A 20,928-nucleotide genomic window follows, 5' to 3' on the forward strand; every position below is an offset into this window, starting at 1 on the left:
GCAACATGTGTACTAACTGTTAAATGAGAAACTATTTTGTTCTGTAAGCCTTCATCTAAAGTGAGAATAGCAGCACAATTGGAAAAGCATAGTCGGTGTCACTGAACTATGCATGTAGAAATTTTTGAAATGGTGTATCTTTGGCTATGTATATTTTCACCAAAAAAAAAAAAAGAGGTCGAGAAGGGAGAGGGTTGACATGTCGTGGGGTTGTTAACCAATGTCATAAAACAATATGTGTACTACTGTTTCTAGAGAAACTATTTGTTCTGTAAGCCTTCACCTGAAGTACAATAAAAAAAAAAAAGAAAGAGGCATTCCCTTGAAAGGGGGTCTTTTGTTCAGTGTTATGAGACTAACTCTTAACTACAAAACTGTATAAATGCCCCAAGGTAGGACAGATTTTATAAATTACTGACTTTATCAAAAACCAAACTCACTGCCGTCGAGTGGATTCCAACTCATAGCCCCCCAATAGGACAGAGCAGGACTGCCCGAAAGGGTTTCCAAGGAGCAGCTGGTGGATTCAAGCTGCCAACCTTTTGGTTAGTAGCCAAGCTCTTAACCACTGCGACACCAGGGCCCCTCTGACTCTGTTAGGATCTGTAAATAATAATGAATTTATAACAAGCTGGCACAGAGCTTAAAAAACAACAAAATAGTATCCTTCAAAATTTCTGGGAACTTAGAATGCTAAAGTATTGGCAGAAAGAGAGTTTCTGATGAGGTAAACTTTGATGTGCCAGGGAAAATTGATTTCAATTTCTCTAGAAAGCTATTTTATGCATACATTCCATTCAGCAATAAAGTTTATGTTAATGGTTTCTTTGATTTTCCCCTGTTGGAAACTCCACTAGTGTAAGAACCCTTTGTACTTGTATCCCAGGGTTTCTCAAACTGTTGCCCTCAGACTGCCTGGATATCCTGAAGATGATTTAAATGCAGATTCCTAGGCCTCACCTCAGACCTACTGAATGAGGCGTTATTGGGGCAGGGCGCTGGAATCTGAATTATGAAGAAGAAACTTCTTTTTACTGATTATTGAAGTTACTTCTGCCTAGATTTTTCTTATATTCTTCTTCCAGCTTCTATCTCCCCAAACAGACTAATCACTCAAAGACAGAATTGATGCTGGGCTTAGATATTCTTCTCAGTAGGCATGCTGCCGGATGAATGATGTCATCCAAAGAGTCAAAAACTTAATCCAGTTTCTTCATCAACAAGTTATGAACTGCCAAAGGATCAGTCATGGGTGGAACTTACTCAGAGGATAATTACAAACCAAACTTCTTTAAATATACAACTGCTATTTACTTTTTTTCCTTTTAAAATTTGCCACTTTTTCTTCCTATTGTGTTTTGTTTACCTTTTCTTTTCTTCTGAATCTCCCCCAGACAATGAGTAATAGTACTGTCTGTGTATGACAAGAAGCTAAATGATTACAAATAACAATGTCACTCTTACAAAACATGTCTTCAAAAATAGTTTTGTTTCTAGTATATAAACCCCATATCTCCATACTCCATTTAGGTTTTTCTTATTCAAGTACAAATAAGGTATATTTTGGATACTAGCAATTTCTCTGTTTTCTAAATGCTATCTCTGATCTTAACTTTACAGTTACTACCAAAATAATATGTGTTATACTTTATCATTAGGTCAATCAATTATTTTTTATAACTTATTGATATGCTTTCTATGATATAAATTGAAGTAAAATTTACATCACATTTAACAGGGGGGCTGTGTGGTTGAGTACAAAGAGATGGACCCTAGGGTTAGAAGACCTGGGTTCAAGTTCTAGTTTATTATCTGTGTGATGCTGGGAAATTCACATAATGTTTCTGGGTCTCAGTTTACTCTTCTAGTAAAACAGGAATGAAAATAATTCTATTTCATAAGATATTTGTAAAGATTAAATTAGATATAGAATATTTGGGCTCCTAACTAACACATTTATGAATGCCTAATAGACAATGGGTTGGGTTTGGTTTGGTTTGGTTTAATAGTGCTAAGGAGCCCTGGTGGCGCAGTGGTTAAGAGCTCAGCTGCTAACCAAAAGGTCAGCAGTTTGAATCCACCAGCCGCTCCTTGGAAACCCTATAAGGCAGCCCTACTCTTTCCTGTAGGGTTGCTGTGAGTTGGAATCTACTTGATGGCAATGGGTTAACAGTGCTAAGGAAGGTATAACTTGTTCCTTTTTCCCTGAAAAGCACCCCCATCTACTTTTATTTGGTTTTCTTGCTCCCACTTAAAGGATTTAGGAAAATTTTTTGCAAGTTCATCTCACCTACCGTCAAATGTAAAATGTAGTACCTGCATTCAGAATGACACTCTTGCCACCCGGTGGTCACTAGGGGATACTTCAAGTGAGCACTAAACCAAAAACCAAACCTGATGCCGTCGAGTCGATTCCAACTCATAGCGACCCTACAGGACAGAGTAGAACCCCTATAGGGTTTGCAAGGGGCAGCTGGTGGATTTGAACTGCTGACCTTTTGGTTAGCAGCCGCATCTCTTAACTGCTATGTCACCAGGGTGTGATAAACCAGCACAATAATGCCGTCACAGGCAATTAACACTGGGGACATATGAAGCAGAAGCAGAAGCTTTTCTTTTCCTTCTTTGGTTACATAAACTGAGTAACACAACTATAATCCTGGAACACCAGTCTGCTCACTTCCTCCCTGATTTATCCTAAAGCACACCATCAACAATAGCAATTTAAAAATCTTTGGCTCTCTGCTAAACCCCTAACACCTCCTCCCTATGTTTTATAGCCAAAGAACTGAAGAGAAAGCTGAGGCCTTCGGTGCCAGGATGAGGGTAGGAAACCAACAGTAACTATCAAACTATACCCTTCATTTTATTTTTGTTTAACATTTATAACCCTAAGAGTAGCACATCAATATCTTTGTTTTGCAGGTTAGGAAACTGAGGCTTAAATTAGTTCAACAACTTTTCTAGGGTCTCCCAGTTCATGAGCAGCAAGATAGGTTTCAAACCTAGGGCTGTGACGCCCCTGAGCCCTGAGCCATGGTTCTATCCATACCCCACAGGGCCTTCCTCTTTTTTGTCCTCTCTGCTCTGTAACTTTCTGATTCTCCTTCTATGGAGTTTAAGGAAGGTAATTTCTACTCCAGATACCTATTTCCAGCACATAAGAATCATTTGGGGAGACTTTTTTTTTTAATGTGAATACCTAGGTCTCCTCCAGAACATCTGAAACCAAAACTCTGGGGGAAGGGCCCCAGCATCTATAATCTGTAAAAAATTCTGCAAGTGATTCTGTTGCACTGTTTGGGGTTCAGAGAACCACTGTTTTAAATAATGGTATTGTACATATTAATTTTTTTCTATTCCTTTACTATTTAATCAAGGGTATATCCTTGCCAAAGTATATCTTATTAACATATACTTTCTCTTATAATTACAGGTAGACGACATATTTATAGATTCGGCCTTGAGCAAGCATTATATCAAGAGCCAAGTGGTCAGACTGACGTATGTATGTCTGGGCAAAGGTGGACTCACAAATCTGGAAGGACAAAGGGCAAAGGAGTCAGGGGACCCTCACTTATTGTGTGCCTCTATGGGCTAGACTCTTGATTAGGATTTTTCATAAACATTATCTCTTTAACAGTCTTGAAATATAAGGCTGACCATTATTTTGTAAATGAGAAAACTAAGAATGGGGGGGGAGGTGATTTATTCAAAATTCCTCAGGTGACAATGTCTCCAAGTGAGAGAATAAGGACTCAAATGCCCATAGGCTGATTGTAAGGCCCATGACCTACCAAAACTCTTGCCCTCAGGAAAACCCAGGAGCATATCACTCATATGCACCAATTTGTATCCAGACATGTCATTTCTAAAAATATTAAGAAGGCAAAATTGACTACAAAATGGGATCATAAGTTTTACCTGTAATAAGGCTCTAGTGGAAGGAGGCGTGTCCAAATTAAAAAAAATATATTTCTGTTACAATAATGTTTGGTAGAGGGGGAAGGAAGACTGATACCAGTTGTAGAAATTGCTTGGAGGTTTCAATTATGTTATTTTGAGAATCACATAACAGAACATATATTTAGTAGGCACAAACCCAAGCTCATCTACTTAAGGAAAATATATATATATCCAGACTTGGATTTATTAGAAGGAAATAATAATAATTTTTTTCACCAACAGACATTATTGCACTAATGGCAGAGTTATTGCAAGTTGCTTACACCTTTACTGAGTAATTAATGACCTTAGAAAGGACTTTATAATATGAACTGGACAATTTTAGGAGATGAAGAACATATAAATACTGGAACTTTCTAGACATCATGCCTCTGTTTTCAAATTCTGACTTGCGATAGCATTCCAGCCATATTGCCATGTTCTTAGGAATTCCTTTGGATTTGTAGCCATAAACAATACGGGAGTTTTCGTGTGGGTCCAGAAAGATTCCACCTAATAAACATTGTTAATCACATGACTTAATAGGGGAAATTACTTGGTCATCTGTTTGCCAATTTGACATAAAATTCTGATTATTCATAACTTAATGTTCCAGGGCCTAAATGGACCAGAATATATAAAATCCCACTCAACTTACACGACATCGTCTTTTTAAGCCAAACAACAGGCCTTTTGTGTTTTTTAGAGTTTTGATTTTTTGAAGTATAAAAATAAGATACTTGACAGATCAATACATATTGGTTTTAATTTTTAAAAAAGATTCTGATTGTTTGATTTTCCATTTTAAGAATACGCAAATTCAGTCCCACAGGTGAAGAGACTTGACACCTGTCTATACAAAAAAAGTTGAAGGAATTGGACATGTTTAATCTGGAGAAGACTCAGGGACAACAATATTGCTATATTCAAATATTTATGTGGAAGAGGAATTTGATGTTTTATGTATTTTCCAGCTGGCAGACCTAAGCCTACTGGACTGGAAGATACAGGGAGACATATTTTAACTCAAAATGAACTCTCTTAAAATCAGAGCTGACCAAAGAGGAATGAGTCTCTTTAGGGAGGTGAATTTCCCATTATTTTAACTGCTCCAGTGGGGTTAGAGAACCATGTGCCATGGAGACTGCAGAGGTGATTCAGGTATCAAATAGATGGGTTATTGACCTAAGCAACCACTAAAGTTTCTTCCAACACTCAGAGTCTATGATTTGAATCATTTTTTGATGTCTGTGTCATACACAATTGCTGTAACAAATCTTCAAATTAATGATGGAAATGGAGTTAAAACAAAGAAAATTAGAAAAGAAAACACATTAAGAGATGACTTTTGGTTAGAGAGTGACATTTAGAAGAGTGTCGACATGCAAGGATTAGTCCTTGATGCTCTCAGTAACCAAGACACAATTCAGGGGAAGAAGATACTGGAATGAGCGTAGGAGAGTACTGGATGTATTTGTTGAATATGCACCTTTCTCTTGTGCATCCTAGTCCAGAAGAAGATGGTGTGAAAGCAGATATTGTTATGGTGTTCCAGTTCCCCTCTACTGAACAAAGAGCAGTAAGAGAGAAGAAAATCCATAGCATCTTAAAACAGAATATAAGAAACACAAGAGCTCTACCAATAAATATCTCGTCAGTTCAGTTTAATGGTAAGTAGGTGACTTTGATGTGATGTGAAGTACCTTATTAAGTTAATTTTATGACTAAAATTTCCTTGCCATTATGTCCACTTCAAATAATAGCCAGAATTTAGCTGGAAGAAATTTTTAAGTTAAAAAACTGACATTTTAAGTCTTTAATATTCTCTGATGAAAGCATGTCTGAAGTTAACCATCAAGTGGTTTTAACTGTTCCAAAATAAAAACAAAGCTTACTACCAACAGAGGTTAATCTGACCCAGCCACTGCCTCTGTGATTAAGCAAGTGAAAACACTGAGAGTTTAGCAACAAATGCATTTCTGGGTGGTACATTCCTAAAACACAAACTCATGTTTGCCTTTTAAAAATTACCAATAGTTTCTGTATATATTGATGTTATAAAGATTTTGTTAACTTTTCCCCCATGAACCTTTGGGTGATATACTAACTTTGGAGCCTCTAATGCCATCTTATAAAAATGTTTTAAAAATCACTGAATTAGCAAAAATAAATTATTGGAACCATTTACACATAGTTCTGTTTTTTTTCCTTCACCTTTAGCTCATTAAATCATTATCACATCTCTAAAAGGACCTTTATCAACTCCCTTCTATGCCCTTTATATGTAGCATCTAATTTAATTTCTAGATCCCTGCTACATAGGCAAATTCCCCTTTACAGATGTGAAGGGGAGCAAAAAAGGAATTCAGTAAGTAAAAAGAGCTAAAATCCAAAACCTAGAGCTCACTCAAAACTATTTTACTACCATTTCCCCAAATTGTTCCTGAAACACTAATTTCTTGAGAAGCTCCATGAAAAAAGGTTCTGTGGTCAAACTCATTTTGAAAGTTTTATGTATGATATTCATCTCTTGGAAATTCACCACTAATATTACCATATTAAAGGCTCTGAGGAGCCCAGCTAGACAGAAACCTGTTTATCCTTGTACACTAAGCTGCTTCCACAAGCATCCACTTCCAGCAGGTAAATGCAGACTTCCATTACAAATTCCTATGGACATCAGACTTAAGAGCGTTCACAGAAGAAAGTGAAAGTAAGTGATTTATATCAGATGTGAAACAGGATGCCTTGCCCTTGTAAGGGTCTGGCTGACTCCTCAAGAGGGAACCTGACCAGGAAGTGAAAATCTGAGGGAAAGGGATAGGCAGGAGTTTGCTGATGCGAGGAAGAGTCAGCTACTCAGGGAATAAAGATGGGAACCTCTCCCTTCCCAGGAGAGAAGAACCTGTCAAGAGTTTAATCCACTTTTCTTTGTTAGAAGAGGAAACAAATTAACCAAAGTTGTGAAATAGAGGCCATTCCGAAAAGTTACATGATGTAGTCTCTGTAATGCCCAACAACCAGTTAACCTGTCAGGAATTTAAAACCAGAAATGTTTTTAAATTCCTATCTGAAACCAGAAATGAAGCATGAAATGGTGATAGGCTGCAGCCTTTTTGTTTCATACAGGCTCAGCTTATGAGCTTCAGCTTATTTTAATGACTGTACTAGATTAAAAGGCAGGATGTGCTGACGGAGAACCAGAGTTGAGAGTCAGTTGACTAATTCTAACTCCACTGAGTCACTGCTGGACCACCCAAGTAATTCGCCCATGCCTTTGCCTTCATTTCTCATCAGTAAAATCACAATGACAATGTTTGCTCTTCCTTAAATTATAGAGATAGTATGAAGATATATAAGAAATTAGAAAACATGATATAAGCATAAAGACCATTACTATTTAGAGAGCTTTTAAATTACACATATGCCTTGAAAACCTGAAAGCATTGACTCAAGTGATTGGAAGTAGAAAGAGCTAGGGGTTTCATAACTTCTAAATGTAAAACGAGCAGTGTTTACTAACACTTAGAAGGAGCCCATTTAGTGGAAAGCTCAGTAGAATCCTCACAGGCAAAAACATCACTCTCAGGAACACTTACTTTACTTCCAATTCGCTTCCAGTGAACGAACTACATTCACTTCTAAAGAATAGAAAACCACAGAGGTTTCAGACTAAGTCTAGAAATGATCCTTCAACCTAAGATTTATCCAGAATATTTTTCTTTGTCAAGGATCTGTGCTTGTTCTGACAAATAACCTTCACATGATGTAATATATCAAAGCAAAGTTAAAATCCCCTTCTTCACATCGCCAACTCTACGATCGTGGCAGAGCAGCTACCTCCTTGTCAGTTGCCTGCATGTATGCTCCTGCTCCCATCAAGATGCTTGTGGCATGTAGAGCCCTAAATATATCTAGATTACTCCCAACTCAGAAGTGTGTTAGGGGTCACTCTCAAGACTAGCATGTTAATGCTTCTTTTCACTCCAAAACCTGGAAAATAAAAATTAGACAATTAGACACAATAGAAATCTTCATCAGCTAGTTACTTGAGTATGGGTAGTTTATCTCCAGATGCAATCATTCTCCCTAAATTTAAAAATCCAGTTACACTCACAACCATTACACACCCTCATACCATTCCTGGAAATGGATGGGTTGTATCTTACTCAAACTAGGTTGAAGAAGTTTTAACTTAAGAATTCTAATGTTATGCCATTTTTCATTTTTAAAGCATTACTACTAGGGAAAAATTAAATTAGTTTTTAAAAAGTGAAGCAAGACATTTACTACCTTAAGCTACATTTCAGAGAAAATTGAATTTCTTCTACAAAATAAGCACTGAAAATCTGTCCTGAGCAATTGATTCTTTACCATGAGAGGATATGAGAATAACTTTAAGGGTATCCTTGAATTGAATATTTTCAAAACTTCCCACTTTGTAGAGTTCAACATCACTAGTTTCCCTAGTGGGACTTATAGAAAGTGAGTACAAACATTCTCATTTTGCACAAGAGGAATAAGATGCAGAGAATATGAATTTGAGAAACATGGCCCTGGTAGAAATAAATAAGAGTTCTAACCTCATTCTGCTCAGTAAGTCATTTTTACTTTAAAGTCATCATAGTTTCATGCAACCTTCTACCAATTTAAGTTTAAATGTTTGTGTTTCCTTTGTTACATTCCTAACTCCCTTGTAAATTGAGAGATTAATCTTAGTTATGTTCAGTCCAGTATTTTTCTCTTACCAGTACTCAGCAGATGTTGGGTAAGGATACACAATAGTTTACTCTTCAGAAAAAGCATTTTGATAATTAAAAAGTATATTTTAGAAATATTTTAAGTATACTTTATGAGAGTTTTCAGACTTTTTTCTGCCCTGCAACCCTCTAATCAAAAACAAGGCTTATATAAAATATTAAACAATAAGCTAAAAGCAGATCTATTCTTGTTAAGCCTGGTTTTGACACCTGGAGACCCATTTACTTGCTCCCTCTTTTCCATCTCCTGAAGTAGAATCCAAAGAGGCTTCAATCTGCACCGTTGGAAAACCACTGCCCTGTACTAATGCAAGCTATTTGTGGTTTAGATGCCTTAACCATTCACTGCTTAGGGTATCATCCACCCAGTTAGAGGTTTCCTATAAGTCTTCACGAACATTGTATGTGTTTGTTGTCATATCAGATAGCTGTTCTCTTGACTGATCAATATGTTCACCTGTCTAGAATGCACATATGGTCACTATCTTCTGATAATTCCTAGTCATTGACACCAACTGGGAGAATATCAAATCACCATTATTTGTTCTATTTTTTTTTCAGCAATGAGATCATCAACAGGGAAGTTAACTGTCCAAGCATGTAAGTCTAGTGAGTTTATAAAAACAAGTTCAAATTCTATATCAGAAAGGACATCTTCAAACATTAGCTCATAGTTTCCTATCCATGTCCCACATTTTGGGAGGAGAGAATAAGAATTGGGCAATCGATGTAAAGGTGTCAACACTTTTTTTTTCTAACTCTGAGCCTGATCTTTTAGTCATGCTCAAGAAAAATGTTTGACATGATGGAAATTTTTAGGCAATCTGAAGAAACTATTTCTGGTTTGGAATAAGTGGACTTGCTTTTCTAGTTTTTATAAATTCTATGAAATGTGCTTTCTGCTGAGAAATAAAATAATGAGAAAGTAATGGATCCCATTATCTGTAACTGATCTGCACAATTAGCTTAATATACTTATCTCCATAGTGTGATGGCTACGTTCACTCACTTCATATCACCATGCCCTTCATTTTGAATGATTTTTACCAAAGTGGTGATGAATTTGAGCAAAAGTGTTTATGCATTCACCTCTATGTCTTGCAAACTTAGTAAATATTTGCATTCATTTATTCAACAACTATTTAAAACATCTATCAAGTGCCAAAAAGTGTGTCAGAAGCTGACAGTACCATTACGAATAAGACATGATCTCCATCTTGAAATAAGTTAGAGTTTAGAGATTGGGGAGATAGATAAATAAATCAGGAAACGTTAAAATCATGTGATAAATGTTATGACAGAGAAAGTTCACAGTACTATGAGAGTCAACAAAGGAGGCAGCCAGCCTGGTCTCATGGGCTCAGAAAGTGATCCCTGAAATTGGACAAAGGAGAAGACATGAGTCAAGTAAAAGGTGGAGTAAGAGTTATGGACAGGAGGAGTAGTATGTAAAAATATCTTCAGGCAATCAAGAACACAGTCATTTCTTGTAATGGAAAGAAATGTCAATATATCTGGAACATAAAATGGGGCTTGAAAATGTGAGGAAAGGGCATGGTTAACATTAATCAAAGGCTAGAACCATGCTGAAAATTTTAACTTTATTTGGAGGGCAATGAGGAGTCACTGAAAGATTCTACACATTTCAGAAAGATTGCTCAGGCTATGCAGAATGGATTTGAGGGGAAAGGCTGCAGGCAAGGACAGAAAATGGTAGTCTAAAACAGAGTAATAACAGAGGAATGGACATTTCTAAAATGGCTGGCTATAGTTTGAGTGTAATCAATGCCATTAAAATGAATTTTCTTCTTGGATACCTATATTATTTGGGACAAGAACAGAACATACCATATTTTCTTTATTGGCATCATGCTCAAAATATGCTTAATTCTTCGTAGGAACCCTAAGTAGTATAATAATCTTTGATCTGATGAAGATAATATACCAAAAAAACCCAAACTCATTGCCATCAAGTCGATTCCAACTCATAACGACCCTATAGCACAGAGTAGAACTGCTCCATAGGGTTTCCAAGGAGGCGCTGGTGGGTTCAAAATGCGAACCTTTTGGTTAGCAGCTGAACACTTAACCACTGCGCCATCAGGGCTCCGGAAGATAATATAGTATACGTTTGGTTGTTTTTTTCCCCCCAACAACTGTAAAGATGAAATTTATGTGGAAATAATGGACCAGGGACTGGTCATGATACATTAACTCTGCACGTCTTAGGAACTATGTCTATCAGAAAAATAGATAGGGGAGTGGGTTTCAACAAATGAACAATTACTTGTCTGGCCAGGGGGAGCTGTTCTTTGGTGATGACTTCATGTCAAGGTAGCACTGCAGGATCACCCAAAATGGGGAAACAATATTTTCAGTATGAGCTCCCAGGACATCTGGATAATTGCTACTGCAAGTGTTCAGGACTGATTTGACAGTTTCTGGGGTGTCACCCTTTGCAGTTTAACATAGCTTCAGTAGGCAGCATATATCTGTATCTATAAATATGGAGGTGAGCAAAACATCAACACATTAGGAAAGAATATTGATACAGTACATGCTTGTATAATGATAGATGTAAAGGTTATTGCATTGCAAACACTCCATTAAGTTCTTTGCATCAAATAAAATTCAGAGAGCCATTTCTTATAACTTAAAGATCTCATTTCTTTCAGGTTGTGGAAAACGAGCTGTTCCATTAATTGTCAACAGAATAATGTCTGGTGACACTGCAGCCAAGTCTGCCTGGCCTTGGCAAGCTTCGCTTCAGCGTAACAACGTACATCAGTGTGGAGCCAGCTTGATTAGTAATACATGGCTCGTTACTGCAGCACACTGCTTTAAGAAGTAAGTTATTGACCTTAAGTTGGACCCCACTACTGGTAAAAATCGCTGAGTTGTATCATGTTTTGAGTAATACAATCCCCAAATATTAGTGAGGTAAAATAAAAAAAAATTTCACGTTCTTTCCTAAAATGTTACTTGCATATTGATTTGGAAAGTTTGGTTACAGCAGAGAGAGTAGTAGTCATTATCCTAATATTGGTTAATCAAGTCCCCAGCATTTTAAAAAAGGAAATTGTGTAAAAAAGCAGAAGTCATTCCTAACACGAAATAATTACTAATAACTTTAAAAATTAATCCCTTCTCAAACAATCATCTTCACATAAAATTAGTTCTGTTTCTGCCAAACATCTGGGCCAGACACATGTTGATCATGAACAATATGCAAATTAATTGCAAAGTGAAATTGCAATCTTCAAAAGATGCATGAAGTTGGTAACTGTAATGATGGAGAACTGCTCATATAAAATTTACAGCATTGATATAAGAAGATCTGGTGGATGAGAGCAGTACACAACCAAAATGTGAAAATCACCAGGCTGATAAGGACAGGTACTTTAAAAGAGATTTCTTTAATTAAAAAAGGATTAAGAAAGATTCGTTGACCACCCAATGTGACCTCAGTATCATATAGCACCTCTTGTTAATGGTGCACACCAGACATGGAGAATATTGTGTTTTCATATTTTTCCCCCCAAAGGAATAGTTAACACTTGCTTCATTCTTTATTCCTTCTGACTATAGTTGTAACATAAATTGTATTAAATCTAAGATGAAATTACTGTTTTTTCATAATTTTTGGTTTTACTTTTCAAAATAATAAACAGTTTATCACTATTACATTTAAAATTCTGGATTTCTTTCTAAGTAGATTCACTTTACAGCCTTTTCCAGTAGCACTTTTCATACTGATAACAAGGGCTTCCTGAGAATCTCTGTAAAGCAGGTGGCAGCCGGATTTAGTGGATACAACCTGATCTTCTCAAGTTCCTTGTGAGCTCTAAAATTGACTTTTGCTACCAAAGCAAATTCCATCTACTGAGGAGTCTAAATCTATATAGAGACTTGAATTCTTAAAGTTAAAAACATGGGATCAAAAGTCCAAACACATTGAAAAGTACAGAAGTCCCTGATGGAGGTGCCTCATTTCAGACTGACTACCTCAAAGTAACAAGGAGCTTATCTAAAGTAAGCAAATTTTGTGGTAGATAGTTCTATTTTTGCAAATGTCCTTATAACACTGAATATCAAATTTGCAACCTAATAACTTCTACCCAGTGATATTTATTCTTTTATCTGGAACAACAGGGATCAAATTTACTTCATCATCTACATAACAGTCTTTTTATTCAAAGAGAATTGTTCCTTAGCTTCTCTTTTTCAAACCAAACACTATAAAATGAGGAAGAATCTCCATACCATATGTGAAGATAAACATCATTAGTTTATTGCCACAGTATGAACTCCCAGATGTCCTACCATCTTTATTCTTCTCTTCTGAATGTTAATGATTTTTTTGTGTGTCTCCCTTAAAATGTATGCCAAGAACTAAACACACTTCTCCAGATATGACTAATGTCACACGACAAAGTAAAATGGGAAGTATTCTGGAAGGAACAAAATAAATTGAATAAAAAGGTAATATGTAGTTTAGAACTAAACAACTCTACCCAAAGAGTAATGATTAAGATTTGCTGTTGAAATTCTCAGGATATGTTTATGACTTACCAAAATATCTACACTGTACCATGTTCCAGACAATATACTTTCTAGGCATAGAAGAAAATGTGGAAATTATCCTCAACAAATTAGCTGATGACACACAGGTAGAAGGGAAAACAGGTGTGTTGAGTAAAAATAAAAACAGAAACACCAGAAATGTTACAATCATCATAATTATATATATATATATATATAATTATATATATAATAATGAGATAGAACTAAATGATTAATTTTATAAGGTATAAATGCAAGGCTCAAATTTGAGTCCAAAAATCAAAGTGTTTCAGTACAGAAAGGGGAAATGTGCTTTAACAGGTGAAAATTACTTAGAAAGGTTTGTTGGAAGTGAGCTCACTATGAGTCAGTTGCCCTCAAATCTATACTGTGATTTATTTGCATTAAAAGAAATGCAGAACCCAGTATAAAAAAGACATTAGACTCCGTGTTGGTCAGATCCTATCTGGTGTAATGCATTCTGTCCTAGTTAACAAACGTAAAGGGAACAAGACACAATGAAATGCTCTTAGAGTAGAGTCTTCAATGGCAAAAAAAGATGACAGTATATACCTTGGATTTTATCACTTCAAGTATGGCCCACAGACCAGTAGCATTCACAACACTTAGAGAGTTTGTTAGAAGTGCAAGAATCTCAAGCTCTATCCCAGACCTTCTAACTCAGGAGCTGCATTTTAATAAGATCTCCAGGTTATTTGTATGCACATTAAAGTTTGACAAACACTGTTCCTAGGAGACAAAAATTTTATCCTGGCAGAGATAATAGTTTATTCATATATCTGAAGTACTTTTATGTGGAAGAGAATTAGGAAATCAAATTTACACTCAATCCAAGGAAGAACTTGCCAACAGAACTGCTCAAAGATGAAAGGGCTCTAAGGAGAAAAAAGGAACTCTAAGGCCAAGAAGATGCCCCCATCTGAAGAAAAGTTCAAGCATGGACAATAATCACCTGGCAGTGTTCTTATTTCAACAACTATCACCATTCACTAAGCTCTTGTATGTTACAAGGAGCCCTAGTCATGCAGTGGTTAAAAGCTCCGCTGCTAACCAAAATGTTGGCAGTTTGAATCTAGCAGCTATTCCTTGGAAACCCGATAGGGCAGTTCCACTTTGTCCTATAGGCTTGCTATGAGTCGGAATCGTCTCAATGGCAGCAGGTTTGGTTTTTGGTTTAGTATGTTACAAATATTTGGTTAGGTGCTTAAGATTTGTTTTATATAATTCTTATATCTACCCTGCTTGGTAAGACCTATTTTGACTGAGAAGGATAGGAAAAATTAAGTAACTTGCTCAAGGTCACAATACTAGGAGATGGTAGAGAAGAAAATAAGCATAGTCTTCTCCATGTCAAATCCTATCTCTCAGTCTTTCAAATCCCACTACATCAGTGAGAGGACTAGATGACTTTTTCTACCGATATTCTTTTATGTTTCATTGTTGCAGCCTAGTATTAGGTTAACACTTTAAGAAGCCCCATGACATAATTGGTTATTTTTCAGCTAATAATATACATAATTCCACGATCCTTTTTATACAAATAGCTTCCAGACCAAGGGTCACCACTTTGAATTTGTGCAATTTATTTTGGGAACTAAATGACTATATTTATCACCATGAAATTTCATCTAGTTGATTTGGGCCCAGGTTAAAAGCTTAGAAAGTTTATTCTTATTCTTGACTGAGCATTTCACATCAGGTGTCTCTTCCAGGCTTTGACATTAATAAACATAATAAACAGTCAGGCCATTGTTGTTTGAAAGTTCTAGAATGATCATTCTGAGTTGAGTAAACACAATTCAAGGTCTAGCGTTTATATCTGTAGCTCAAAAATACTTGATTTATGTTAAGTTCACCTCAGCATGATTAAGTTGAGGGAACAGCTTTTCACAAATAAAAATCACAATTTACTGATTTACAAACCAGTTATTTTATGCTATATGAACAAGTGTATTCACAAACCAATCTTTTATTTAGCTTTTCTCATTAGAGTCTTTTTGCATATCAAAATGGTGTATGAAAAAATGTAGTTACCTTGGAAATAAAAAATAATAATATTTCCAGCATAATTAAAATGGTCAAATTAGACTTAACCCCCACTGATATGCTTAAATGCTTCTTTCCAGGACTAAAGCTGTTGTTATTGGGTACCTTCAAGTTGATTCCTACTCAAGCTGACCCCATGTGACAGAGTACAATTCCCTCATTGCCCCATAGGGTATTCTTGGCTGTAATCTTTAGAGGGAGCCTTGGTGGTGCAGTGATTAAGAGCTTGGCTGCTAACCAAGAGGCTGGCAGTTCGAATCCACCAGCCAATCCCTGGATAACCCTATAGGGAAGTTATATTCTGTCCTATAGGGTTGCTATGAGTCAGAAGGACTCAATGGCAATGAGTTTGGGTTTGGTTTGGTTTGGTTTTAATCTTTATAGAAGTAGATCACCAGGACTTTCTCCCACAGAGCCGCTGGGTAGATTTGAATTGTCAACCTAGAGCTTACCCGTTTTGTGTCACCAAAGCTCCTAAGCTACATATTAAGAAATAATTAGGTTGAGAAACAAGTATCTATGGGCAGATTCTCCCTCTTTGCTTATCTCTAATGGATGTTGCTAGTTCATTTAGTTACTTCAGGATTTTAATCTTGCTATTGGTAGGTTTTGTGGGAGACAGTGTCCTGTAAAGACAAAAGCAGAGAGAACCAGGCAGGCATGTGATACAAGGCAAATAATTTAAACCATTTAGGCCTTATTTTCCTTAAGTAGAAACCAAAGGCTATATTACTAGATGATCTTTCTGATCCCTACGTATACCTTAATCCACCAGTTACTCAACTTCACAAGCTAGAAGTTACCCATACTTGATCATTTCTCATAGGACTAGTAGTCTTCTGACAGTTTTTACCACATCCACCCTTGCCCTCCAACAATCTGTTTTCCAGAAAAAGCCCATGTTATTTTTTTAAATGTAAATAAGACTATATTACTCCCTGGCTTAAAACTATCCAGTGGATTTCTATATCATTTAGAGTAAAATCTAGACATATCAGGCACTATAAATCTGGTCCCTGCCCAATAAGGTTGGTACCTCTCCAACTTCATCCCCCACCATTCTTCTCTCCATGTCCTGAATTGAAGCCCATCTGGTCTAAGTCCTTGGGAAGGTTGCCTGGGAACTTATCTTTCCAATCTTCTCATGGATGATTCCTTATCAATGTCTCAACCTAAATGTCATGTCCTCAAAAGAGCCTTCCCTAAACACGTAGTCACTCTACTCCATCTGAATACTGCCCAGCACATAGGTATTCAATAAATATTTGCTGAAATATTTTATCCACAGCCTTCATCATTGTCTGAAGTTATTTATATATTTGTTAATTTATTTAGTCTTTTTTCTTCACTAGAATCTAATAATCCTGCCAGCAGTGGCCTTATCTGTCTTGTTAATCACTTTAGACCCAGCACTTCAAATAATGCCCAGCCCATAGGTGTTCAAGATATATTTGCTAAAAGGATGAATGAATGATATTTTATGTGTCTTCCAGTTCTAAAATTCTAATCTCTGTTTTTGATTTCAGCTCTAAGATGCTCTTTATATATATTTTATCTTTCAAAACAGTAGCAATAGACTACATTTAAAAGGTCAAATAAAATTATAATTGTAGCCAAATAGTCCCAGGATGATATTTTCTCATTTCCTAGCCTAAAACAATTAATGTAGTACAGTTCATATATTCTGTTAATTTCTAATCCTTTCTAGTAATGCAAATCCACATCAATGGACTGTTAGCTTTGGAACAACAATCAACCCTCCCTTAATGAAAAGAAATGTCAAAAGAATCATTGCCCATGAGAGATATCACTCCCCAGCAAGAGAATACGACATTGCCGTTGTACAGTTCTCACCCAGAATCACCTTTACTGATGACGTACGCCGAATTTGTTTGCCAGAAGCCTCTGCATCCTTTCGACCGAATTCAACTGTCTACATCACAGGATTTGGAGCACTTTTCTATGGTGGTGGGTATCTCAGAAAAGATCACAGAACACTAAGCCTACTTAGGACAATGTGTTTTAATCTGCATCAGTATTATCCTACCAGCCACTTCCACACAGCTTGGTTGGATTAGTCAGGGCTCTTGTGTTGCAAGTGACACATATTCAACTCAAAAACAAAAAAACCCAAACAGCCAAAAAAAAAAAAAAAAACAAGAAAGAGAGACAGATAAATTTGGGCCTGTAACATGGATGTCAAGCGATGCCTGGCTTCACATAGCTGGATTCAAGAGTTCATATGATGTCAAGAGAATATCTTTCTATTTCTTGGTTATTGCCTTCTCTTATGCTGTCTTCATTCTGAGGGAGTCTAGTGACACTTAGTGGCAAAAGTGATCAACAGCAGCTCTGGGTTTACATCATCCTCAGTAAATGGAGGGAAGAACTTGTCCCTCTCTCTGCCAGAGTCCACATTAATCCTTGAAAATGATGCTGATTTGGCCCAGTTTGTGTCCAGAGATACTCGGATTGATGGGCCAACTCAAATACTTGCTCTTATGCATATACCAGGGAAGCAGGCATATGATTTGACAGCCTGGCCAGAATCACATAGAATGAGAAAGAAGCAATTCCAAAAGGGTGAGCTTCAAGACAGATGTACAAGAAGCAAATGTTCCCTTAGCAGCATTAAAATCTATCCCTGTGTGATGCTCTCTATGCAATGCCAGCTGCAAGTCTGATACCACAATGTCTGCACTGCTGCTGATAGGTCTTCTCTTAAGATAGAGTTTGCATTCTCTGCTGCTTGAGGAAAGGGGCATCTCAAATCCCCTTTGGCTTGGTGGAAAGAATAGTTTTCTACCAGGAGTTTGAGGCTGACACAGAAATGTACCTGCCATAATATTCTGTGAGGAACAGCAGAATCTAACTGACATTTATAGAACACTCCACCCAACAACAGAATACATTTTTCAAACACCCATGGAACATTCACCTAAACCATACCCAGGTCCATAAAACAAACCTTAACAAATTTAAAAACTGAAATCATACATAATATGTTCTGTGACCATATGGAATCAAATCAGAAATCAATAACAGAAAGACAACAGGAAAGTCTCCAAATGCTTAGAAATTAAACAACACACTTCTAAATCTCTAAGTCAATGAAGAAGTCTCAAAGAAAAAAAATTAAATATGTAGAACTAAATTAAAATACAAAACAACATATCAATATCCGAGATGGAGCTAAAGCAATGCAGAAGGAGAAAACGTATGGCACAAAATGCATACATTCGAAAAGAAGTCTCAAATCAATAAGTTCCTACTGCAATAAATTAGAAAAGAAGAGAAAAATAAACTCAAAACAAGCAGAAGGAAAGAAACAATAATGATTAGAGTGGAAATAAATAAACATAAAAATAGAGGAAATTAATGAAATATAAAGCTGGTTCTTTGAAAACATCAATAGTTGGTGAGAAATGCCATTGAGCATTCCCATAGTAGTACAGAAACTGTTCAGGGATGTCCAAAATTATGGGCTACACTTTTTATAACTTGAAATAAATTTTAACTAGCTTATTTTCTGAAAAAGTTATGAATTTACACTGTCACCTGTAATATGTAGATTGTTGGTTTTACCCTACCCTTCCCAGCACTGGACACAAATTATTTTTTAATTGATAATGTAGTAGGTTATATATATATATAATTCAAAGAACTGAATGACTTGAAAAACTCCTTAGAGTATTTGAGTTTTACACAAATTTTCTGAGCACTTTTTAAAAAGTGTTAGCAAATAACTCTCCAGAAATAAATCCTGAATTGATTTTCTAAAGAAATTGGTATCTGTTTTACTGTTCTATTTCTGTATAACAAATTGCCTCCAATTTAGCAGCTTCAAACAGCACTCATTTATTATCTCACAGTTTCTGTGCATCAGCAGTATAGACATGACTTTGCTGATTCCTGTTCTTAGGGTCTCGCAAAGCTGCAATCAAGATGTCGACTGGGGTTATGATCTCATTTGAGATTTGAGGTCCTCTTCCAAACTCACTGGTTGTTGGCAGAATAGTTTCTTGCAGCTGTAAAATGCATGAGGGCTTGCTTCTTTAATGCTACTAGGAATATGTCTCTGAACTCAAGAAAGGCTAAGCCCTTTTTAATGTCAAACTGATTAGAGAGCTTAATTATATCTGTAAATCCCCTCACCTGTGCCATATAACATAACCTAATCAAGGGAAGCCAGATTGAAAATCATAAGTGATGCCGTGTGCAAGCTGCCACGTCCATCATACTCATAGATCATACCATACTTGGAGCAAGGGATTCACATCAGAACCTTGGAGACCATCTTAGAATTCTGTCTACCATAGTGTCACCATTTCCCAGCTATTTTAACATTATGGTTTGGTATAAAGAATCAATGCTTGTGCTGTTTTGAGTTTTCCACTTAAGGCAATGTTTACCTACCACATTATTGGTTTTAGACTGAGAATCTACTTTAAAATCTGGAGCCCCAAATTTATAATACATTAAGAAAAAGTCATTGCCTTTAAATGGCATTATAAATATGAAAGCTCTTCATAACATGTAGAGGATAAAATAAATGTGCACACTATTATAGTTATTTTATCAAGCCAAGGAAGAAAACTATCTAGGTATGCAAAGTTTCTGGGGGAAGTCTGGAATCCACAAATACAAACTTAAAAAAAAAAAAATGAAATGCCTCCCTAAATAAAAAAAGCCAACTGTTTTAAAGGTTTTCTATGGAAAAAAGTTCAAATTATTTTCTTGTTTGTAGAAGTGTTCATAAAAATGTGATAAGAACAATAATTATTATTTAAATATGCCAGATTTAACCAGAATTTTCTTCTCTAGAGACTTCTTATATTAGCCTCATTCTGTACTGTATAGATTCTGATTGTGAATACTGAAGTTACTTTGTTTTTCCTTAAGGGGAATCCCAAAATGATCTTCAAGAAGCCAGATTGAAAATAATAAGTGATGCTGTGTGCAAGCAACCACATGTGTATGGCAGTGATATAAAATTTGGAATGTTTTGTGCTGGATATTTGGAAGGAACTTATGATGCCTGCAGGGTAGGTTGGGAAGAAATTATTTTGATATTACTAACTCAAAAAATTTTATCTGTTCAGGAAATATTCTACATTCTTTATATTAGTGCAAACTACACATACAAGGTCAACTCGAAAAATATCTAATGTGAATTTCATAACAAACATATTTTAAATGTTTTATTAAGTAAAATTAAATAATCAAAGAGTGCTTTGATGTTATCAAACAAATTAACCAACAAAACTAAAATATCTTAATAACCAGAAATCCAAAGTTTAATTAGGCAAGTCTCTTTCCTCAAGGAAACAATCACATACAATGAACTATGATGAAATGTTATAAACTATATAATGGAGAGAAAATATTCTTCTTTGAAGGGAACAAATTTGGAACAACTATCAAAGAGATGATATTTAAACAAGGCCTTCAAGGACAAAAACATTTATCTTTTTAAAGAATCATAAAAGAATATTTCAGAAAAGAGAAAGAGCATAGCCAAAATTATGAAATCACAATTCATATTCGAGTTGCGTTGGCTTCCCCAGTATTGTGTACTTTCTTACCCTTCACC

At 36.0% G+C, this 20,928-nt stretch overlaps 1 protein-coding gene across 1 annotated transcript in view; it reads left to right on the forward strand.

Annotated features, from left to right (window-relative positions):
• Nucleotides 1-20,928, forward strand: part of TMPRSS11A (transmembrane serine protease 11A) — a 70,843-nt gene that overhangs the window by 38,145 nt on the left and 11,770 nt on the right. The window contains exons 4-9 of the mRNA XM_023737818.1: nt 3,437-3,504; nt 5,455-5,615; nt 9,267-9,305; nt 11,381-11,552; nt 17,044-17,303; nt 20,238-20,380. Of these exons, the coding sequence (XP_023593586.1) occupies nt 3,437-3,504; nt 5,455-5,615; nt 9,267-9,305; nt 11,381-11,552; nt 17,044-17,303; nt 20,238-20,380 (843 nt within the window). The remainder of the gene's footprint in view (nt 1-3,436; nt 3,505-5,454; nt 5,616-9,266; nt 9,306-11,380; nt 11,553-17,043; nt 17,304-20,237; nt 20,381-20,928) is intronic.

This window comes from Trichechus manatus, unplaced genomic scaffold (genome assembly GCF_000243295.1).
Source record: "Trichechus manatus latirostris isolate Lorelei unplaced genomic scaffold, TriManLat1.0 scaffold00108, whole genome shotgun sequence".
NCBI lineage: Eukaryota > Metazoa > Chordata > Mammalia > Sirenia > Trichechidae > Trichechus > Trichechus manatus.